The sequence below is a fragment of the Ochotona curzoniae genome, unplaced genomic scaffold, assembly GCF_017591425.1.
Source record: "Ochotona curzoniae isolate NIBS_2020 unplaced genomic scaffold, NIBS_Ocur_1.0 patch106, whole genome shotgun sequence".
In the NCBI taxonomy this organism is placed as follows: Eukaryota; Metazoa; Chordata; class Mammalia; order Lagomorpha; family Ochotonidae; genus Ochotona; species Ochotona curzoniae.
Genome location: NW_024466647.1, coordinates 381,372 through 405,866, shown reverse-complemented (window position 1 = coordinate 405,866; position 24,495 = coordinate 381,372). Strand labels below are relative to the sequence as shown.

General features: G+C 48.9%; 1 protein-coding gene across 2 annotated transcripts in view; it reads right to left on the bottom strand.

The window, feature by feature from the left end:
• Nucleotides 1–17,952: 17,952 nt before the first annotated feature.
• Nucleotides 17,953–24,495, bottom strand: part of LOC121166279 (kanadaptin-like) — a 57,027-nt gene continuing 50,484 nt past the window's right edge. Inside the window, exon 14 of one of the 2 annotated variants that reach the window (XM_040995405.1) lies at nucleotides 17,953–18,348. In XM_040995405.1, the coding sequence (XP_040851339.1) occupies nucleotides 18,332–18,348 (17 nt within the window). In that variant the 3' untranslated portion in view covers nucleotides 17,953–18,331. The remainder of the gene's footprint in view (nucleotides 18,349–24,495) is intronic. The other variant, XR_005885382.1, reaches the window with a different exon arrangement.

Sequence of the window (24,495 nt, the reverse complement as noted above, 5' to 3'; positions counted from 1 at the left end):
AGGCCTGGCAACTCCAAATGAGGAAGCTTGGCTCATAGCTAGAAAAATCAAAGATAGGGTAGAGGGAAGTGCCAGCCTCCCACAGTGTGACGTCTGGGAGGAAGTGGAGAGGATGGTACTAAGTAACATTCACGGAGACAACAGTTGGGAATTCTCCAGGAATGAGGAACTAGGAAAACATTGCAGTGATGGGGCAGAGAATTGGCCTGGCATGGGATGCCCATGTCCCATTTTGAAGTGCTTGGGCACAAGTCCTGATTCTACTGTCAATTCTAGCTTCTTGTCAATGCACACCTTTGACCGACACTGCCACCCACATGAGAGAGCTGGAAGCAGTTCCTGGTTCCCACTTCAGCCTGGGGGAGGGAATCAATAAATACGTGTTCGCTCTCTTCCTGTCTCTGACTCTCAAATAAGTAGATGATTTTAAAAATTTATTTTTTCTTAGAAGCAATGCACTATTACTAATTGTGGGCAGGAGGCAGGAGCCAGGCATCAAACCCAAGCACTCTAATGTGGGGGATGCAGGCTTGCTAACCGGTATCCTAACTGCTAGGCCAAACACCCACCCCTTCTGCTGCTTTCTAACATTTGAGCAAGCAAACACACCTGCAGATGAATACTCTTCTGTCTTAGGGAAACAGTAACATACAGTACATATTTTTCTCACCTGTCTGTTTATCCTAATGATGTATCCTAGAACTCCAGTTGGTCACAGGCGCAATACTCCATTGTGTAGATGTCCCATAGTTGGTTGAAGTAGTTCTTCCACTGATAGGCAAAACCAAAGAATCTGGAAGAGGTGTTTGGCCTACCGGTTAAAATACCCGTATTCCATATCAGAGTGCCTGCGCTCAGCTTCCAGCTTTGGTTCCTGGCTCCAGCTTCCTTTCTATCTAGATCTTCGGGAAGCAATAATGATGTCTCAAGTAATTGGTTTTCAATCACCCATGGAGGAGACCTCGATTAAGTTTCCAGCTACTGGCTCCAGTTTCAGCCCCACCCTACCCAATGAGGACATCTGAGGAATGATCTAGCAAGGCAAACTCTCCCAGAGTGCTCTGTCTGCCTTTCAAATATATAAGTAAAAAATATGTATAAGACAAAAGAGAATTTAAGGTTAATAATATTATAAGGCTCAAAATGGGATATTTCATACTGGGCTAAAAGTAACAAATGTACAATGATCATGAACTGAAATGCACTTGACAACACAGCCTTAAAATATATAAAGCAAAATCTGAGGGTTACAGAGACAGAGCCTGGGGGCCTCAACCCTTTTCTCTTGGAAGGCAAGGTTGGATCAGTCCTTTGATCTTATCTCCACCCATACATGCCAGGTAGACAGAAAGTCTCATGAGATGCATATTAAAAAAGTGAATAGGAGGTGAGGTAGGAATTAGAATATCTTTACACTACTAGGAAAGAACAGAAGTTCAAAGAGATCAAGAAACTAGTCAATGTTAGGGCCCTGAACAACAGCTCAACGGGCAAATCCTTGCCTTGCAACTACCAAGATTCCATAAGGGCACTGGTTTGTGTCCAGGCTGCACCACTTCCCATCCAGCTCCCTGCTTGTGGCCTGGGAAAGCAGTCAAGACCGCCCAAAGCCTTGGGACCTTGCACCCATGTGGGAGACTGGAAAGAAGCTCCTGGCTCCTGGCTTCAGATCAGCTCAGCTCCAGCCATTGCGGACACTTGGGGAGTGAACTAGGGGATAGAAGATCTTTCTGTCTTTCCTCTTTTCTCTGTAAATCTGCCTTTCCAGTAAAAACCTTAGATATATATATATATATACACACACACACATATATACATGTATATATATATGTATATATGCATATAGATGTATACACACACACACACATATATATATATAGAGAGAGAGAGAGTGCACTGGGTTATGGCCTCAAGGTCCCACAGACCCAGAGTCTACCCTCAGAAGCTAAACTGACCACATCCCTCAGTTTTGAGAAACAGATGTTCTTCTGGAGTTTCATCAGCAAAGTAGTGTGAAGGAGGAGCCCCTGGGAGCTCCTCAGCTGGCCTTGGGCAGCTTGAGGCTGGGTGGCCAAGCACGCGGGCTAGGGTTAGACATGTGCATCTCTGGCACCAGCCACTGCCCTCTAGGCTTCCACCCGAACTCTCCACACCCAGCTTGGCCTCAGGTGGCAGCGCCAAGGGGGTCGTGCTTTCCGCCCCTCTGCACGGAGCCCTGCACAGCGGAAAGCCAAAAGCTGGAGCAAAAAGCACTGTGCCCACAGGAGGGCGGGGAAAGAAAGGGGGGGGGGACAGTGCAGAAGGGCAGGGGGATAACAGATGAGGCTAAATTAATTTTGGAAACCATTAAATCTTTGAAAAGAGAGCATGTTTTCGGCAGGGACAGTGAATCACTGTGATTTGCAGAAACAGGCACAAAGCAATTAGCCATCTGGATGCTGCGGCTTCCAGCCCCCCCAACGGAAACTTCAAGTGAGCGGAAGGCTGGTCATTACACAGCCCAGGACCAGCTCTTCAGGCCCTGCACGGAAATCTGCCCCTTCAGCCGGCTGGGGGCCTGGAGGCCTAGGACAAAGGGCAAGACGCAGAGAAGTGGGCAGGAAAGGCACCAGTGGCCACGCGGAGTTAGTCCCACTTCCTCCTTCCTGACAACTTCCCTCGGAGCAGTTCACTCATTCAGAAGCATTTGTTAATTACTGACTATCTCCCAGGCCCGCTGCTAGCACGTGAGCTATGTCATTTAATCCTCACCTCCCCCCCCCCACACCCGAGCAGTCTGCCCACCCCGCAACTCTGAGGGAACTCCTACCTTCCTTCTCAGTGTGAACAGAGCTTCTGGGAGTTACACAGCACAGCAGCCTTATTCCAGAGACATTCTCGCTTCTCTGTCTCTCTCTCTCTGTCCTATTCCGTATGATCCTTTTGCAAATTTCTCCTCTGCTCACCTCATAAACTGTGCATGGATGTGAAAGGTTTTTTTTTTAGACCTCAGGTGCTATCTACAGCTGAGCGGTTAACAGGAACCCTGGCTTCCTCTAGCACCTTGTGAGCCTAAGGTACCACCTCTTGGTTCATCTCTGGAAACTGCTAGGGAGTCTTCTCCCATCCAGGAGAAGGACCAGCGCGGGAGGAGAGTGAGCTTCATGCCCCGGTCCCGGGCAGCCTGGATGGAGCTGACTGGACTGTTACAGTCTAAGAAGGACTTGGCACTGTTTTCCACCATGTGGAGTAGAGAGAACATCTGGAACAATCCACAGCTGGGAGGAGCCTACTTCCAAGGAGTAGGGAGAAGCCAGGAGGGGCGACCACAAACAGACTGACACGATTGGGTGCTTTCCCTGGAGGCGCCCTCATCCTCTTGCTGTCTGACCCTCCTGACTCCCTGCTTTGGTAAAGACCGTCCAGTCCCCCAGCTCCAAGCCAAACACTGCTGATCCCACTCTGGGACTCTGTGGGGATCTATGCGGCCTCAGTCTGGGATGGCCCACCGGTTTCCACTGGCTGTTGACATCTGCTGGCTGCAGTCAGGGACCCCCCATCTCCAACTAGGACAAAGCAGCACCGAGCACAGACATGGCAGGTGGAAGCAGGAAGACTGGTGGGGAATCCCAGCCCAGCTGCTCCCTAGATGGCATGCAGGCCGGGGCTGGCCAATGCTCCTGTTTTTCTCTTTGTATTACGGTGATGGTAAGTGTTGAGTGAGCTCACGGGGACCCTTGGGAAATAGGCACTCACAGGGATGAACACAAAGAATTTCTGCTGCAAGGAGAGGTGGGAACTGTGGCCACGACCGGGTCCAGGGAGGCTTCCAGACTCAGCAGAGACTGCTGCGTGGAATGAAAGCTTTGTGTTCCAGATCTCTTCATTTGCCAAGAAAGATCAGAAATCTGGATCTCTTAAAGTATTGATCTATTTTTATTTTATTTGAAAGGCAGAGAGACACAAAGAGATTTTTTTTTCATCTGCTGGTTTACTGCCCCAATGCTTGCAACAGCCAGGACTGGGCCAGGCAGAACCCAGGAGCCAGAAATTCAATTTGGGTCGCCCACGTGGGTTTCAAGCACCCAAGTCATTAACTACTGCCTCCTGCGGTGTACACTGGCAAGAATCTGGATTGGAAACAAAGTAAGCCAAGATTCTATGATAAAGAACATTGGAGGTCCCATCAGCCTCTATACCACATCCCAAACACCCAGGTGTTTGTGTGAACTTTCCAGGAACAAAGTTGGACCTCAAGATGTGACTCACAAGGCCACCACTCTTCCATGAATTTCTGTGGCACACTGCATATGCATTCCCCAGCTGGCTCTCCAAGACACCGTCGTTCTCCTGGTGATATCTGACCATGTGAACCAACGGACTGCTGGACTCCTGCCGCCTCAATCAGAGTTTGGCAACTGTGATGTGGGAGGACAGAGCCTCGGCACTCCTTTCTGGCAGGCTGGTGGAGCCGTAGGAAGTCCTCGGGGACACAGATGGGGGGAGTCCGTGGCGGCCAGCAAAGACCCGACCCCCATCTGAGGTCTAGAATTGGTGCAGCCCTGACCCGAGTCAGTCCCTTCAGAAGATGCGATCGCGAGAGTGGGTTGGATTCTCGCATCCAGGCCCTTCCCAGAAGGGGCAGCGGGGCTCCCCCTACTCCGCCTGCGCTTCCCGGACAGGGCGATGCCGCTTGCCGCGGCCCTTCCCGGGCCTGCTCAGTCCGGCGGCCCCGGCCCTCAGGGAGGCGACGGGAAGCGCCTGCCGTGGCGCCCGGCCCAGGCACGCCCCTCGCGCTCGGGGCCTCTGGGGCTGTTCCCGGGAAAGGGCGGGAACACGCCCCGACGCCACCGCCTCCTCTTCTAACTCCAGGTGAGAGGAATTTTCCACCACCAGTGCTCCCTCCCTGGTCCAGGGCTGCGATGGGGCCCTGCAGCCGAAGAGTAACAGGTCCACTGGCCCGGCCGAGCCTGTTGCCGGGCGTGTCACTGTGCGAGTGTACCTCTCGGAGCCTAGGCAAAGGATAAGGCTTGGCACTCATCCACCCAACACCAGACGCGAGACCGGAAATCAGAGTCGGAACACGGAAATGCCATGAGAGGTCCAGGATCCCGGATTGCATCTCGGTTGGGGGGGAGGGGAGGTACTCTGAAGGGCATTAACTGGCAGCATTTGACTATGGACCGGATACTGCGCAGTAATATTGCATCACTGTTCGATTTCCTGAATTTCCTCAATTGAAATGTGCTCACGACAAAGGATGCCCTGGGATTTTTTTCACTTTGGTATTTAGGGATGTGTCTGGCATTTACACTCAAAGTGGTTCAGGCCTAATAACAATGGGCCCATGATGATGGTGATGCTTCCAACAGGTAAGCATGAGTCAGCAACCACACTCCCAGGTCTGACGCCCACGAGGAATTCTCACAAAAGCCTGCCCCCAGGGTCCATGGCAGCCCGGTTCACACTAGCCCAATCCAGAAGCAACTGCATTAGCCATCTGCCCAGGGGGTGCAGCACCAGATACTGAGCTGGATTTCCACAGAAAGCAAGGAGAGTAAAGCATGGTACATGTGGTCAGATGAAAGAATCTCGCAAAATTCATTCCATGGGAAAAAAGTGAGTCCGCAAGACCACAAGTGATCTTAGGAAGGAACTTCAAAAAGTTAGTGGCAATGTCCTCACGCAATCAGATGCAGCTAGTTTTGAACCCTGTACGTGCTTTTTGCACAGGATGCATCTTCAGGAAAGTTCTGAAGACCCCTTAGATGTACATATAGCAGCCAGAGTAAGCGAATGTGGGCGGACAGGTGTTCCCTGGGGGCTGGCCCAGGACAGCTAGAGGGCACAGGGCTTCTTGTTACAGGGATTATAATGATGGTTGCTTGCATCTGCAAACATATTAGAGGCCAAGGCTTAGTTCACTTTAAGTGGGCAGGCTGTACAGTACGTAACTGATAGCTCAATAAGACTTATTAAATATAATACAAGTGAGTGATAGCGCACAAGCGTCAGAACATTAATTACTGCTGAACCAGGCAGACAGAGGGATACTCAGAAATTCATGGTACTGGGTCTAGCGCAGTATCCTTGTAGCTAAAGTCTTTGTCTTGCATTGCTGGGATCCCACGTGGGCGCTTGTTGGTGTCCCAGCTGCTCCGCTTCCCATCCAGATCCCTGCTTGTGTCCTGGGAAAAATCAGGGATGGCACAAAGCCTTGGGACACTGTGCCCACACAGGAGACCCAGAAGAAGTTCCTGGCTCCTGGCTTCTGATCAGCTTCACTCTGGCCATTGAGGTCACTTTGGGAGTGAAACAGCAGATGGAAGACCTTTCTGTCGCTCTTCTCTGTAAATCTGCCTTTCCAATAAAAATAAGTCTTCATTTAAAAAAAAAATCTAGGGCCTGGTGAGGTAGCCTAGTGGCTAAAGTCCTCATCTTGCATGTACCAGGATCCCATATGGGCACTGGTTCACATCCCAGCTGTACCATTTCCCTTCCAGCTCCCTGCTTGTGGCCTGGGAAAGCAGTTGAGAATGGACCAAAGCCTTGGGACCCTGCAATGGTGTGGGAGACCCAGAAGAAGCTCCTGGCTCCTGGCTTCGGATTGGCTCAGCTCTATTGCAGCCACTTGGAGGATCTTTCCTTTTGTCTCTCCTTCTCCCCATAGATCTGACTTTCCAATATAAATAAATAAATCTTTCAAAAACATATTAAAAGAAATTTATCATAGTATTCTTTGAAATTGTTATAAATATTAATAACATTATCAATATTATTAACATTATTAATATATTCATTACACTGAGTTGGAAATTACTCCAAAATTTAAAAGCTTTTTTTCCCTTAAAGTCATAGCCTGTAGATACTGCCCTCCCACATACAGGCTGTGGAGTCCGAGCAGCTGGGCTCCAAGCTTAGCTCCCCCATGTGCTGACCATGCTATAGGGTGAGTTCCTAGGCCTCTCTGGGCCTTGGTTTTCTCATCTAAAATGGTGAGGAAGCCAACAGCTCTCATTAAAGGGACAGCCATGGGAATGAAACAGTACAAGCTCTAAATTCTGACATGCCTAAGTGCTTGCTAAATGCTATCTTATTATTCAAAATCAATTTAAAATAATAATTATTTTTTAAAAGAATTATTTATTTGAAAAGGAGAATTACACAGAAGAGTCTGTTGGTTTACTCCTCAAATGGTTACAAACAGCCAGGTCACAGCAAGGAGCTTCATCCAAATCTCCCACGAGGTGCAGGGGCCCAAGCAGTTGGACCATGCTCTGATGCTTTCCCAGGCACATTAGCTGGGAGCTAGATAGGAAGTGGAACAGTTGGGACTTGGACTGGTGCCTGTATGGGATTTCAATGCTTTGAGCAAGCACTGTTGCATCACAACACCAGCCCTTCCTTTTTTACACTAAAGCAATACATGTCCATTGGGGAAGTTTTGGAAAACGTATGTATATGAATAAAGAGATTAAAAATCACCTGTACCTCTTAAGTTCTGTGAAATTCATTGTTAACAGTCTGAGATAAATCCTTCTGGGCAATATTTACAGCATACTTAACATACGCTATCTTGTGTATTACACATATTATTTTGTAACATGCTCTGGTCACTGTACATCTACTAATTATTCACCATATATCAGGTACTGGGCATAGTGCTAAGGATTCTGACGTGAATAAGCCAGATGGCCAAGGGTGGGCATTGCGACACAGTGGGTAAAGCCATCGAATATCTCTGGTTTAAGACCCAGTCCCACCTCAGCTTCGGATCCATCTCCCAGCTAATGTGCCTGGGAGGCAGTGGAGGATGGTCCAAGCACATGGGCTGCTGCTCCCATGGGGGAGACATGGATGGAATTCTCGGCCCCCTGGCTTTAGCCTGGCCTAGCTCCTGCCACTGGGCCCATGGGGGAGTGAACCAGCAGATGGATGATCTCTGCCTTCCTCTGTTGCTCTCTCTCTTTTCAAGCAAATTAAATCTTTTTCAGATGGGAAGACAGGGAAGTGCTATCTGGCAGAGGGATTGTATGGAACCCAGTTGGGACTGTTTGTTCACTGCCTCCACCGGTGGATCCTGGTAGGAGTTGGGGATGGGGGGGGGAAGGACAGCACTGTGGCCAGTACCACATCACAAACAGCCTTGACTGTGAGGCAGCATTGCTGAAGGCATGCCCAGCCTTGACGGTTAGAACAGACTTCCTGCTTCCCTGATCTCCATTCCACAGTATTTATTCTCCCAGACATTGGAGCCAGACTGGCTAAGTTCAGATTTTCTCTGTGCCCAGCAGGTGATTGACCTTGGGCAAGTTACTTAACCTCTCTGAATCTTGATTCCCCATGGGGACAATGAGAAGAAATCTCTCAGGGTTGTGGTGTGGATTATTTGACTGCGGGCAGAAGGTCCTTAGAGCAGCATCCGGCACATAGGAAGCACTGAGCATTTATCATCACCCCATCCTCATCATTCTCTTTCCCAGCACCTGCTTCTCAGGATGGTGTCCTAAAGAAAAACATGGGATACTCAGGACCCTGGAGGGCTACAGGAACAGACTGCTTACCACTCTGCAAGAGCTCCCTTTCCTGGGCAAGCCTGGGTGTGGGGAAAGGTCACTGCTGGGGCACGCCCCCCCTACTGCCATCATCAGGAAGACACCCCCAAGGGTGCAGCAGCTGGGCACACACAGCTGCCTCCTCTCCAGCACAGAAAGCCGTGATGGGAATTCTTTTCTCTAGGGAGCAAACAGGCAGGGAACGACCATTGTATCCCTACCAGTATGCAAAGCATCTTCGGAGACAAATGACTTTACAGGAAGACACATCCTGTTCCCTTAACTTCTAGGGGCAAGTGAGATGGGATAATCAGGGCCAGGATAACTGCTCAGGGAAGCCCCTGGCCTCCTGCTTCTGTGACTCAGCAGGCACAGGTGACGGGGAGGGGAGGCCACAGGCTTGGCAACCTCAAGCTTGGCAGCTGGACAAGGAACGGGCCCAGAGCATGCAAGCTCCCTGGCCAGTTCCACCAACCAGCAAGGGAGGAGCCTGGTGGAGCAGTGGGGGATCCCAGAGCTGTGGCTCCCAGGAGCTAGCTCAGGCGTGAACCTGGACAAATCTGCTTTTCTTTTTCTTTCTTTCTTTTTTTTTTTTTCTCTCTGTAGGGCCGAGTTTCAGGATCTGTAAAATGAAGAGGGTCAAAGGAAATTAAGTGTTTACAACTAGGGGTACACAGCCCCTTAAATCACAAACAAAGCTTCAAGGGTTTTGTACCACCCTATGCAGAATTATGTGTTTGTACCAAACTGTTTATTAGAAAGATCTGTGAACTGAGGAGAATCAGACAAAAATTTGGGCAGTGTCTGTGGTTCCTTGAGCTGAGTGTTGAGGCATTGGGAACTTCTCCAGAATACGAATGTGCCTTACCAGATCAGCACAGCCCAGAGGCTGGCACCTGTTCAACGCACTCTTGTTGAACAGATGAATGTCATGCATCCAATATCACAGCAAGAGGTGAGGTCTCACTGGTGGGAGGAGGGGGACAGTGACTGTGGGGTTGGTGCAGGGACTGGGTAGTGGGGAGCAAATCAAAGGTGCCGTCTGAGAATGCATCCCACCGTCTACCCATGCAGGGGCTGTCTGGCTTGGAGTTCTCACCTCTACCAGGTAGGTACACTTGATGTTCCCCTTGGTTCCTTTTGAAAGGCTACAGCCAAGACAAACCCTACTCGATTTGGGTTGCAGTCATTAAATTCTCAAGTTATCACCAACCAGGAAAACTTATTGAACAAGACTCATGTGTGCTGGACTCTGGGGGATCCACTGGGGCTGCTGCAAGTGGAGAGTAGAAGCAAGGGGTGACCGTGCCTCTCCCAGTCCTGACTGACCCCACTTGAACGCTTGCCTAAACTCTGTCATCTTCTAATATCTTTGAGTCCCACATCTCCATTCAAATCTACCTACCCCACCCCCAACTGTTCATTGGTTTGAAAAACAGAATTATAGGGTCGGTGCAGGGAGAGTTACGGGGTTGGGGTTGTTCCACTGGTTCATGCCTGCAACAACTGGGGCTGGACCAGGCTGAAGCCATGAGCCTAGTACTCCATCTGGGTCTCCCATGAGGAGTCAGCGACTTGAGCCATCTTCCTCTGCTTTCCCAGGCACTTTATCAGGGAGCCAGATCAGAAGTAGAGCAGCAGGGATGCCAACAGACTCTCACATAGAATTCCTGTATTGCAAGTAGCAGCTTAACCCACACTGGTGCCCAGTACTCCTATCTCCTGTTTTATTTACAAACATACTAAAGTGTCTATATTGGTCTCATATCCTTAAATGCCTTCACATACTTTTTTATGATCTGCGAAAATGCACATGATTTGGTATTAAGTGAAAACAAAACAAACAAAAAGTTACAAAATTGTGTATCTGTAAGATAGTATTAACTGATAAATATAAAACACAGAATTACATTTTTATGCAGCACCAGCTCATTGTGGTCATTTGGGTAGTGAATCATCGGATGGAAGATCTTCCTCTCTGTCTCTCCTCCTCTCTGTATATCTGAGTTTGTGGTAAGAATAAAATAAATCTTTAAAAAATTTACATTTTAAACAAATACAATAGCTTAATGTTTGCTAGGTTTTTTTTTTTAAGATTTCTTTTTATTGGAAAGGCAGGTCAGATTTATGGAGAGGAGGGACACAGAGAAAGATCTTCCATCTGCTGGTTCACCCCAAATAGCCACAAAAGCCAGAACTGAGCCAATCCAAAGCCAAGCACTTCTTCTAGATCTTTCATGCAGTTGCAGGTCCCAAAGCTTTGGGCCATCCTGCACTGCTTTCCCAGGCCACAAGCAGGGAGTTGGATGGAAAGTGAAGCAGCCTGGATATGTACTGGTGCCCATATGAGATCCGAGTACTTCCAGGGTGTGGATTTAACCACTGAGCCACTGTGCTGGGCCTCTGTCTGCTGTATCTTACTATCATTATTTCTCTGACCTTGAGCTATAGAGGAAAAATGCTAAGGAGAAAGGCATTCTGGGAAATTGATAACACAGGAGGCACAAGAAGTGGGGGTGTCTGCATGGGAAGGCAAACCCCCAGGGAGGGTAATCCTATAGCCCAGGACACAGGGTTCCTTAGGTAAGTATAGTCCAATCCCGGAGTACACATACTGGAAGGCTCTGCCCTCCCCTTTTGTTCTTAATTACCATCCCTCTCCCGGCCCCCAAGTACTGGATGAAAGCTCATTTTGCGAGAAATCTACACGCAGTCCTAGCTACTTAGAGACCGACGCATCAACACAGCATCACATGCTGCCCACGTTCTTTGGACTGTGGTGTGTGTTTATTATTTGAGATTTTATTAATGAAAGAGTGAAAATGAGGTACTGAATTACCTCCAATCCAAAATAAAAGGGGAGCGGTTCCACTTCACCCCCACAGAGACGTCACTTCCCATTTGCAAATCAGTGACTGGGCCTTTTGGTTGATCTAACTTGGACAGCAAGATTGGCCCATGTATCCTCATTGTTGGCAGGAAAAGACTTTATTCTGGAGGCTTGCAAAGGGACTGAGTTTTGCATTGTATTAACCAGGGTCAAAAGAGTCCACAGACAAGCAATAGTGCTTTATCTGTCTGCACGTGTTTGTCTTACTGCTGTCTTCGTATGCAGAGTGGTGTCCTGGCAGTTAGTGCCCCAGGCTTTTCTCTTAGGTACTCCTAGTTCCCAACCACAGCACTCACTGCACCTGTTTTGTACCCTAGCAGATGCTCATCAAGATTACACTACTCATTCCATATCTGGGAGGGACTGGGGAGAAGCCGTGACCTGTGGAGGCCTTCCTCTACCCGGGGTGGGAAGCAGCCCCTGTTCTTTGCTTATGATCTGGGCAGGGGGGGCAGACTTCTGAACCTGGTTCATTTTCCCTCCAATATTTACTTTACTTATTTAGGAAAGTCAGATCTATAGAGAGGAGAGACAGAAAGATCTTCCATCTGCTGGTTCACTCTCCAAGTGGCTACAAAGGCTGGAGCTGAGCTGATCTGAAACCAGGAGCTTCTTCTGGGTCTCCCACACTGGTGCAGGGTCCCAAGGCTTTGGGCTGTCCTTCATTGCTTTCCCAGGCCACAGGCAGGGAGCTGGATGGGAAATGGGGCAGCTGGGACACAAACTGGTGCCCACATGGGATCCCAGCACATGCACGGTAAGGCTTTAAACACTAGGCTATCATGCTGGGCCCATGAACCTGGTTCTTAAAGCCAGACTTGAGGCCTGTCCCCTTTGTGGAAATGGGACCTTCACCCACAGCATCAACTGTGGCTCCCCTGAAGTTCCATACTAGCCATCACCCCTCTCTGAACCAGGATGCAAGGCCACAGGCAAAGACTTGCCCCACAACTGCTGTTTTCTCATCAAGAAGGGAATAGTGAACAGCCGAGAACACCATCTCTGCTCATCTGACCCCCAATTGGCAAAGATCAGACAAGATCAAACGCTAGGAAAGCTCCCTGAATGCCAGGGCATCAGCGCAGTGGCGCTACAGTTTTCCAACAGCAGGCTTCCCAACAAACAAGGCTCTGCCCCGTCCCTTGCCTTGAACAAGAGCACAGTCTCCTCTTCCTAGAGTCCTTTAGTGCAGGGCCCTCAGCACAGGCTCCAGGTTTGACACTGTCACAGAGGTTGCTGGCTAGAGGACGAGTCTTGGTCCCTTCTTAGGTTAGGCCAACTAACACAACATGAAGCTTCCTATCCATCCCCCAGTATGTGGAGGAAGCAGCAGCCTGAGTTTGATGTCCACTGGACTGAGCCAGAAGTTGGGGCCAGCAGGGACAGGGTTGGCCTTGCCATGGGGCCCTGAGCCCCACTTAAGGTCTCAGGGCAGGTGTGGGATGCAGAGGTTGGTTCTTCCATGACCCCAAACAAAGGAAGAGCTCCCAAGGCCCTGGTGTGCAGCCACAGCAAGCTACCCCTACCCAGAGTGCCAAATATAGCAAATAAAAATCTAAGGCATGGGCCCAGCATGGTAGCCTTGTGGCTAAAGTCCTCACCTTGCACACACCAGGATCCCATATTGGTACCGGTTCTAAACCTGGTGGCCCCAGTTCCCATCCAATTCCCTGCCTGTGGTCAGGGAAAATAGTGGAGGATGGCCCAAAGCATTGAGACCCTGTATCCACGTGGGAGACCCGGAAGAAGTTTCTGACTCCTGGTTTTGCATTGGCACAATTCTGGCTGTGATGGCTGCTTGGGGAGTGAATCATCGGATAGAAAATCTTCCTCTCTGTCCTTCTGTCTGTATATCTGACTTTCCATTAAATATAAAATAAATTTAAAAAAAACCTAGGGCACATACCTGGTTACATCTGAATTTCAGATAGACAAAAATACTTTTTTTTTCTTGCAAAAAAGTTTTAAAAATATATATTTTTAAAATATAACTACCATCCATGGAATATTTGGGATATACTTACACAAAATTATTCTTGTTTTATCTGAAATGCAAATTTCACCTAGTTGAGTCTCATGTTTTTTTCTATTTGCCAGCTCTGGAAAGTCTACCCCCTTTGCAAACCCCCAGGGCTGAAGGGGGCTCAAGAAGCCACATGCAGCTGCACCGCACAGGCACGCTCCTGCGAGGCCTGGTCTTGGCTGCTTGCTGAGGCTGTGTGCTCTGGCGTGACCCACATGCCCAGCCCTGGGTGAACAGGGGAAAGGAGGCACCATGGAGGGAAGACCCAGAATGCCTTCAGCGCATCGCACCCTGGAGCTGCAGGAGGTGAGTCACCCATCCTATCCCAGGCCCTCCTGGGCACCAGGGCTGCTTTAAAATGCCCTTCTCTTAGGAGGCTGCAGTAAAGGTTGTGGGCTCAGCTCTTCAGGGGCACTGTCGCTTGTGACTGTCCTGCCCTGCATCATCTCACCCTACCCCACTCCAGTCACATCTATACATGGCTGCTCCCCCATGTAGTACTGTGGCCTCATTTACACTCAGTTAGACCTATGCCATTTATCCCAGAGTGACAGCTTTTCTCTTCACTCGGTGCCAACTGGACACCATCCTAAGGTGTCCCTCCTCCTGAACAGTTCTGGGCACTGCCCCTTCCTCTCTCATCATTGCCCTCCTTCCCCCAGCACACCCCTCCACTGCTGCATAAGCACCTCCTCCTCATATGGACTGTGGAGATAGCTCCTCCCACAGCCCTGGTCCAGCCACTGATTGCACCACATTCAGCAGCAAGTTTCTAAACCCCCATCTGACCTTGTCACTCCATTACTTAGGACCCTCCATGGCATCCTCTTGGTCTCGGGATAAAGTCAAATGGCCTGCCTCTGTCTGCTCCCTTCAGCCACATTTCTTGGCAGGTCACCAATTGGCCAGTGCTGTCCCTCTTCCCCAGCCCACCGTCAACCACATCCCCTGCAGGCAGCCCTTGAGCAGTCCTGCCATTTTGGTGGCAAGTCCTCGGTCCTTGGTACCCCATGCCAAGGCACTCCTGTGTCTTTTTTTTTTGTATATTTTATATTTTTTATTATTATTATTTTATGATACAGTTCCATAGGCTCCTGGTATTTCCCTTATCCCTGCCCCAATTTCTGCCACCCCCTGCCACCACAAAGAATTCCGTAGCCCCAACTCTTGGCTCACCAATCTCCACCTCCTGTGATACCGTGCTGAGGCTGCACTATTGTCTGTACAACCTTTCTTCCACTTTCAGTTGGAGCAGGTCCCAGGATTAGGGAGACACCAGGTGTCCTATATAGCTAGGTTGTTGGTGGCACTGATCTTGCTGGAACCTGTTGGATGTTAGGTCTGGGTGCCACACAGACCTATTTTGACCCGTACAATGCCACAGTTGGTATTATTTTCCTGTGGGACCAGTGCAATCCATGAACTCAGTGAGTTCTTGCGAGCTCAGCACATGCACAGTTCACTGTTGTCCCTGCAGTCCTAAAGCTTTTGCCACAGTGTACAAAATGGCGCCTGACGTACCACTACTACAGTTCTTGATCTGCTGGCTGTCAGGTCTGAGGGCTACCCAGACCTGTCTTGGGTGGAACCTGTAGAATGCCACGTTGATGCAGTTCACTGAGTCAGAAATGAGTTCACTCCCAGCTCAGCATATGCTCAGTCCTTTCCCTTGCTTTTGTCTCCTTAAGTAAAATGGCGCCCGAAATAGCTCTCGGGGGTGGACTGGGATGTGAAATCCACCCTGTTCTCGCACTGCCTGTCTGGGATCTGCTGTTCTGTCTGCTCACAGTCAAGTCAAATGGACCAGCAGGACAGACAGTTCTTGGTCTGGGTTCACCTCTGGGGTTCCTAGTGAATGTTCCTTTTCCCCTTGTTGCTGGTGGAGTTCAGATCACCATTAGCTGAATGCTGCTGAAGTTTCACAAGTCACAACACCATACTGTTATGTCCACTGCTTTCCTGTGTTGTCAGTCTCTGGGTACCCCTCTGCTGTTGTTCTGTCCTCTCCTATTTCCTGGAATGTGTCCTCTCTGCTTCATCCTGATTAAATGTTTCTCCATTTAAACGTGTCCTTACCCTATTCTGCCATCTTGATTCTCACTCCTGTGTCTTGTGGAGCCTCCAGGTCCTTCTCTAAGAATGGTTGTGTTCATAGCTCTGCTAGGCTTCCTGGGGTCTCAATTTCACCAAGAGGTGAAGAGAATGACAAGTGGTCTGGATAAGCCCTGTGAGGTTCTTCAGAAGCTGCTCTTTGGTATCCACAGCAGCTAGGAGACGGCCATGCGCAGCAACCAGGGAAATGATGGACAAGTGGCCCAGGAAGTGTGGGTGGGGGGAGCACTGGTGAGGTAGAGCCATTACTGGAGCAATCATGACCTACTCATTAGGTCTGAGAACACTGGGGAGGTAGGGGTGGTGATGTGGGGTTGTAGCAAAGTGGAACCTTGGCCCCTTCCTTCCAGCTCAACCAAGTGAGTCATCCTGAGGGACTGGCCCAGATCTCACCCTCCTCCACATGCAGCTGAGCTGAAATGATCCAAAGGACGTTCCCAGAGCACAGTGTCGGCAAAGCAGTGAGCAAGGCAGCTGAGTCAGAACCCACTCAGCCCCTGTTGGGGCTCTGACGAAGGCCGTGCCAGCACAGCAGCATCCCCCAAATGACTTTACAACATGCTGCTCCCAAGTGCTTGCCTTTTTCAGAGTTTGTGAAATCCTATTGGATCTGCCATGTGACAGGTGCTCTCCCACACCCTCCCTAACATATTCATTCACTGTTCAGGTACCAGTCCCGGGCTCCAAGGAGCCTTCCAACTGGCAGAAGACACTGTTTGCAGCCATACCCAGCCCTGCAGCCATGGCAGGGAGAGCCTCACTGGCCATCAGTGTCCCGACCCTTCGAAACCAGTCTAGTGTGCAACCCTTCAAAGTGCAGACAAGCCAAGAAGTTACAGCAACAAGCTCACAGTCCCAGGCCTGCCAAGCCTGGGGGCAAGTGGGGATGCTGAGACTAAAGGGTATATCTAGGAAGACAAATTCAGACCTTCGCTTTTCCTCTATGAATGAACTTGGATATACTTTGACACAAATAGGCAGAGCCTCCACTAACGGTTACAGAACAGATTCTAATGTGCTGCATTTTCAATGTGATAACTGAGTTTTCATGCTTAATCAGTAACAAAAAACAACACCTGAATGAATCAGAAACAACATCACATCACTATGGGGAGCTGGTGGAAGTCATCTACATCTGGTCTACCTGCTTCACACTATAGAAGCAGAACTCTAATCCAGAGAGCAGAAAGGAAGCAGGTCTGCTGTTAAGTTCCACCTGTTCCAGTCTTTAAACAAGTGCAGTTTTTACTATAAAAACAAACCACACTACAGAAAAAATGGAAAAGAAAAACACATTAATCCCAAAACACTAATATCACTGACATCATTTTGTTAGTATCTCTTTATAACTTCCTTTTCTATAAATTGTAATCACATGGTATAAGTAATTTTGTCTATTGCTTTTTAAATTTGGCTTTATAGTCTAAGAATTTTTATTAGATTTTCATAACTATATGATATTCTAGCAAAGATATGCTTTTCTTTTTCCATAAGTTATTTAAACAGTCCCTTATTGAAGGACTATAAAGCTATGCCCAAATTTTAGACACTTCAGAAGCTGCATATTGCATTTTCATCTACTAATGTCCTTGGGACAGATAGTAAGTGGTGTTGTAAGGTAACAGGGGTGAACATTTTTTAAGTCTTTCAATATATGTTAATAAATTGATTTAAGAATGAACTAACAAAACTGTCACCAGCAATATAACAGTCTACTTCCACTTCATCCTGACCTTTTGTTATACACAGTGGTTTAAATAATAACTTGTCCACCCCAACATGTGACCACACTGTAAACGCTGCTATCTTCTGACCCCCCACTGCCTTTGCTAGAATCACGGAAATGATCACCTGGAATGCACCTACATGTGCCAGAATATCCACTGAAGAACATGATGGTGTGAAACCACGTATCTGAAAAGGTATGTGTGGAAGGCTCTGAATTGGGGTGGTGCTTCTGGCACAGTGGTTATGATGCTACTTGAGGCACCTGGCCTCAAGTGGGAGTGTCCGGGTCCGAGCCCCAGCTCTGCTCCCCATCCAGCTTCCTACCGAAGCGCCTCCAGGGAGACAGTGGATGATGGTTCAGGCAGTTGGGATCCCATTTCCCACATGGAAGACCTGGGCTGAATTCCCAGCTCCTGCCTTAAGCCTGGTGAAACCTCACTGAGAGAGCGACTCAGTAAATGGAAGATCTCTATCTCTGCATTAAAAAAAAAAAAAAAAAAAAAAAAAAAGCCTATGAAGTGGGGGGATAAAGAGGACAGACTTTTTTTAAAATATATTTTTCTGTCATTGTAGTTCTCACAATGAGCATTATTAAAACACAATCATTAAAAAAAAAAAAAGAAAAACAGAGTGACAGCTCTCTTCCCACTGCTTCGCTCCCTCCCCAAATGCCACCATGGCTGGGGCTGGGCCAGGACCCTGTGCTCCACAGGGACCCAGTGACCCGAGCACCATCCACCGTCTCCCAGGCGACGCATCAGCAAGGAGCTGGGACGCAGACCAGAGCCTGAGCGCAGGCCCTCCACGATGACATGTGGGTGACCCAAGTGGCAGCTTAACTCCCGCCCACTGGATGAGGTTTATAATTAGAAAAATGACAAAGAGATTTCCCTTTTGGAGAAAACATGCAAAAAACAGTGCCCCATTTTTACTTGCAGTTCGTGGCTGGTTAATTGCATTGGAATCCTGTGTCTAAGCCTCACGTGACCTTGAGCTCGGTCAAATGCCGAACGGTAACAGTGATAACGTCACAGGGTTGGTGTGTTATTTGCAGATCATTTCTGTAAAGCTGAAAGTGCATATAGTGAGTTATTAAATCATGGTAAGTACATATCTTTCAATTTAATATTTTCTTTCAGTCTGTGGAGATGCCAACGCCCCAACCACAATTTTTTTTAAGATGTATTTATTTTTATTGGAAAGTCAGATATACAGAGAGGAGGAGAGACAGAGAGGAAGATCTTCCATCCGATGGTTCACTCCCCAAGTGGCTGCAAAAGCTAGAGCTGAGCTGAAGCCAGGACCCAGGAGCTCCTCCTGGTCTCCCAAGTGGGTACAGGGTCCAAGGCTTTGAGTTGTCCTCGACTGTTTTCCCAGGCCACAGGCAGGGAGCTGGATGGGAAGTGGGGGCTGCTGGGATTAAAACCTGTGCCCATAGGGGATCGTGGTGAGGACTTCAGCCATTAGGGTACCGCACCAGGCCCCCTAACCACAATCTTAGCTCCCATTTCTTATCACTTATCCCAGTAACATCCAACCTTCAAAGAATAAAGTTTGCGTGATGCCACATTAGCCATATACCTCTCCTGGATCGTTTGGCAAATCACAAGCCATTAACCTCAGAGCCACACAGGCGTGAGGCAGGAGGGAAGTAGCGGAGCACATATGTGTGTGGGCAGTGCACTTGAGCACAAATGGATGCCTGCTCCATTCCAGATGGTAATGAGGACGCACAGCATTTGAAACTGGCAAAAAATGAAAGAGCTTGTTTTCAGTAGAGCAACAGCTGGGGGGAAAAACACCCAGAGAAGTAAAAATAAGAATATGGGATTTTTTTCAAAAACTGAAATTTCTAAGCATATGTAATGCTTCATACTTATTTTCAGAAATAAAAAAAAAGGAAAAAAAATCACTTTTCAGAAAGAAAATCCAAGTAGCAGAGCCTTAAGCTAAGAGGCTTAGTTCAAGTTCAAGTTCAAGTTGAGGAGCATCACTCTGGGTAGCCTTTTTAAGTTCAATAATAGCAGGAATGCTGCTGTTGGACTGCTTGAGCCCAAATGCTGGCTCTTGCACCAACTGACTCTACAAACATGCCCAAGTTAATTCGTTTGTTTGCATCACAGTCTCACCATATGTAAAATACGAATAATAGCAGCACTTAGCTGGAGGGTATAAGGATGGGATGAAGGGACCTGCACAGCCTGCTCAGTGAGCAGCTAGCAGCTGGGTGCACCGCGGCTTGCCCTGCCTGTATGAGCAGCAGAGTGCCTGCCCCAGGGGCACTCAGACTGAGGGTGGTCCCTGCCAGCGAGAAGGTGGCAGGGCAGCTGCCCAGCAAAAGGAATTGCTGCTCCAGTGGCCTCTGCTCAGACATCAGGCTCTTCTAGACTCAGCAGGAGGAGATGGGAGGAGTGGGGGTAGTTACTGTGGCCCCGCAGCGGCCAGCTGACCTTCCAATGGATGGGCACCCAGGGCCTCCTGGCAGCTTATAGCACAGGGGCAGGAGCTGGTCAAGGGACAAATGGAGGGGCTGCAGTGGGCAAGGTACGGAGGAGGAAAGAGAGGACAGGAGCGAGAGCAGTGAGGGCGGATGACAGGGAAGGAGGGAGAAGCGCAGGGGAGAGGGGCAGAGAGTAGAACCTTGAGGGCTTGGGACTGGCGCCGCAGGTGGCTGTCAGCCTCCTCCCCCCGCAGACGCGCAGGCTCTGGCCTTTTTGTCCTTTTCTGCCGGGTTCGTCAAGGGCCGCTGGGGAAAGCGGCAGGAGTCTTAAATGCCACCCACTCCCCAGCCTCTCTCCCAGTTGATGCTGCTATTTTAGGCCCCACATTATTTCCTGCTGAGATTTTTTTTTTTTTTTTAGCTTCTAAATCGGGCTCTGAGGTAAGCCATGACATCCGCCGCACGCCCGCAGCCCCCGGCGCCCGCCCAATCGCCCTGGGGCACGGGCACCCATGGGCCGCGTTGTGCTGGGGCGCCTGTGAGAGCAGCTCAGCCCCGCCCGCCTTAAAATAGATTTTTAGGAGGGAATTCCGCCTCCCATCAGGGCTGATTTCTAGATGCAGATTATAAAACAACAAGAACAATAAAAATCTGACAGGGAACCGTATAAATCGTAGCATTGTCCTGCATCCAATTAGGGGATTGGATGTTTCCAAATCCGTGGTTTCCAACTTTTTTTTTTTAACGTGAAGGCCCCTCTGATGCTAGGATGAAGGCTATACACCTTGTCCCCTCAAAATGTCCATAGCAACCCCCTACACACATGCACACGAGTGCTACAATTCTTTTTTAATTTCAGGTTTGTGCACCTGCTAAAGTTAGGTCTTCACGCCTAGGGGTTTAGAGCTTCAGTTGATCTGCCTCCTCCAACAGCTTCATCTCAGTTAGATTCACTGTTCCCTTCCTTCTCCCCTTTCCTCCTCAAAACCTCTTGGTATGGGCTTGCATTTCACCCCAAGTGGGAAGATGGAGCTCAGGTTGTGGCCTGCATCCGGTTCTTCCTGGCTTCGGACAGAGCAAAGGATGCTGTGTCTGGATTCCAGAAGGTCTGGGTTCAAATTCACCACCAGTTGGCAGTTTTCTCAAGGCAGCTAATTAACAAAGTGTCTGCCCTTGACTCAAAGCAGCTGTGCCAAAGGAGGCAGCTTACAAATGTACTTCTCTGAAGGAGTGGAGCGGGGGAGAGGTACCCAGGTTATTTCTTTTGTATCAGTCATACCTTGTCTGCTGCCACCCCACAGTGGGCAGCATCTCTAAAGGGCTCTGTTATTGGGGGTCTGTGTGTGTACCCTAATGATAGTGCTTTGGTTTTATTGGGTGTGTGTTTGTGAGTGTGTGTACCCTAATGATAGTGCTTTGGTTACGCCGACCTAAAATCCACATTTAACTTTGAAGGCAGTTGTCGTAAGAAGTGGGCCTAGCGGCTGGCATTGTAATATAATGGGCAAAATCCCTGCCTGGGATGCCATTATCCTATTTGGGTGCTGGCTCAAGACTAGGCTCATCCACTTCTGATCCAACTCCCTGCTAATGTGCTTGGGAAAGCAGTGTAAGATGATGCAAGTGCTTGGGACCGCTGCACACATGTGGGAGACCCAGAAGAAGCTCCTAACTTTGGCCTGGCTTAAACCCTAGCTGTTGTGGCTATTTGGGGAGAAAACCAATGGACGGAAGATCTCTCTCTTTTTGTAATTCTGTCTGTAAATCTTAAAAAAAAAAAAAGGGGGGGGGGCTGTAGGGTTTTTAGGAAGTGATCTGGGATAGGATCAGGGCCCTTATGCAGGATGCTGAGGGAGCCCGCTGGCCCCTTCTGCCATGTGAAGGGCACATCCAAGGCACCGTCTGCGAGCACTGGCTCTGCAGTAGGCCCCAGAGCCTCTGCCACTCGGACCCTGGACTTCCCAGCCTCCGGAACTGTGAAGAATAAGGTTCTGGGGTTTCTGAATGATGAAGTCTAACATTTTGCAGCCTGAATAGACTACAACAGACAAATCTGTCGAGACGTGATGTGAGATGAGGTCTCTAGAATAGTGACGCATCCAGAGCCCAGCCTCTGATGTCAGTCTCATCACGATTCAGGAAGCTCTGCTTTTTCCACCGGTGTCCAAAAAGGCTCTGTGGACTTCTTCCTGCCATGTACAAAGAGGCCTCCACCCCGTGGTTATCAGATTGTCCAAGTTCTCTAGGGCATCCTCTGCTTAGTGTCCTAGTCCTGCCTTGTGAGAGGTCTCCTACAGCAACACCCTAACTTGGCTCTCCTCCGGTCTTGCTGGCCCCTCTTCCACTTTGGTGATTTTTCCTAAAGCGTGGCTGCTCTCCAGCACTCCTCACACTGCCCTCGCCCTTCCCTCTCAGTCTCTGCCTTTTGGTGAGAACCTCAGTGGTTTGGGGGGATTCCCACTCTCTCTGGGTTACCAGCTCTCATCTCTCTTTTGCTCTGTTCCAGCTGCCCACTGAGTAATTCTACATTTCTCTGGTGTTGTTCCAAACTCTACACACCTGAGTTCCTTATCACTGCCCCCTCTCTCCCCTAAACATAATATACCAACTCTCCCTTCCGGCTTCTCTTCTCTGTTTAAGACATGACCACAGGCCTGATGCAATAGCCTAGTTCAAGTCCTCGCCTTGAACATGCTGGGATCCCATACGGGTGTCAGTTCTTATCCTGGTGGCCCTCTTTCCCATCCAGTTCCCTGCTTGTGGCCTGGGAAAGCAGTTGAGGATGACCCAAGGCCTTGGGACCCTGCACCTATGTGGGAGACCTGGAAGAAGCTCCTGGCTCCTGGCTTCGCATTGGCTCAGCTCCAGCCATTGAGGCCACTTGGGGAGTGAATTATCGGATGGAAAATCTTCCTCTCTGCCTCTCCTCCTCTCTGTATATCTGCCTTTCTAATAAAACTAAACAAATCTTAAAAAAAAAAAAAGATGTGACCCCTCCCATTGGTCACCTAGACATGAAGTTTCCATCAATTTCATCTCTCTTCTGTCTCCCTCACTCCACTTCTTTGCAAACACTAAATCTTGTCTACACCTGGGCTGTCCCAGTGGCCTCCATCTCTTTCATTTCCCTGCTCGCCTAGCCTTGATCATCAGCTCGGAGAGCTGTGGTAGCCTTCTGGCTAAATTTTCTGCCCACAGGCTCTCCAGCCTTTCAAAAAACAAAACAAAACAAAAACAAATATAAAAACAAAAAAAAAACCCAAACAGGTTTCACTTTTGAGTCAAGACCACCTCACTGGCAGCACTTCCCGATCGCATAAACTGTTAGTACATCCTGCCTGTTCTGTTTACTCTGCCAATTCAGCCAATCTTGCCAAGTGACATCTCTCCTGTGCTTTAACTTCTCACATGTTTCACAGAAATGAGAAACTCTCAGAGCTCTTTTCCAGCCCCTGTTCTGCTGCCAGGGCTGCACGCTGACATTTAACTTCTGATTTCCCATTACCTTCCCTAGTTCCCCATCTGGCTCACTTCAGCACTCATTCTCTATGTCTCTCTCTTTTTTTTTTTTAAAGCAAACAGTGTCCTTGATTAGAAAGCAAGGAGTCCAAATTCCAGTGTCAACAGGGGCCAGGCAGGTCACGTGACGGGCAAGGTAGGACAGGTGTGCAAGGACAGCTCCTGCTGGGACATGACATCTAGGCCTCAGCACTGGTCTTCATCCTCATCAGGCCCACTACAGCCAGATTAAAAAAAAAAAAAAAGAAAAGAAAAAACACCAAATTCAGATTTGTCATTAATTTTTGCAGCTTTTAAAATACTATGCTGGCCAAACAAAACACAGCTGCAGGCCAAGCCCAGCCTTCAGGCAGACCTGGACATAGAGGTTTCCTGCTTCCTAGTCATTCTTCATGCGCCATAAAGCACCTTGAACTGGGGGTTTCTAGTGCTGGTTATGCCAGTAATGAACTGTGGAATGCCAAGCTATATCCCGTGTCTAGAACCTCACTTTCCTTATCTGTACAATGGAAGATCCTATTAAATTATTCCCCAGAGCTTATTAAACCTGATAATAGTATAGTTCAATGGCTCACCCTAAAGGGGGGCAAATCCTACCTAACTGAATTGTCTGATGAACAATTACAGTAAACACATCCAGTACATGGATTACCATGTTTCAAAGAAATAGAATACAATACTAAGCCTTTGGTGAACTGAAATTCTCCCGAGTTAACTGGAAAATCCCTTCTAATCAAGGTTATTGTTGCCAAGACTTTCTGAAAGATCAGGGTTCAGCTTCCTGCCTTTCTGAGCAGAGGAGACACAGCAATGCCCAGCAAAGGGAAGGGATGAGTCACTGTCTGGGGCCAACTCTGTGACCTGGGCTGAAGTGGGCAGCAGCAGCATGGGGCCAGGAGATCCCAAGGCCACTGCCTACCGGGGACTGCCCCTGCAGCCACGGCGCTGTGGGTAAAGCCAGACCCTTGGATGATGACCCTGAGGGCCTCCCTGGGCCTCAACATCCGCTTCTGGAGCATTCCTTTCTCCACTTCCCTTCCAGCTCCCTGCTTGTGGCCTGCGAGGGCGATGGAAATTGGACCAATGCCTTGGGACCCTGCACCCACATAGGAGACCCAGAAGAAGCTCCTGACTTTGGATTGGCTCAGCAATGGCCATTGTGGCCACTTAGAGAGTGAAACAGACAATGGAAGATCTTTTTTTAAGCAAATCTGACTTTACAATAACAATAAATAAATAAAAGATTCAT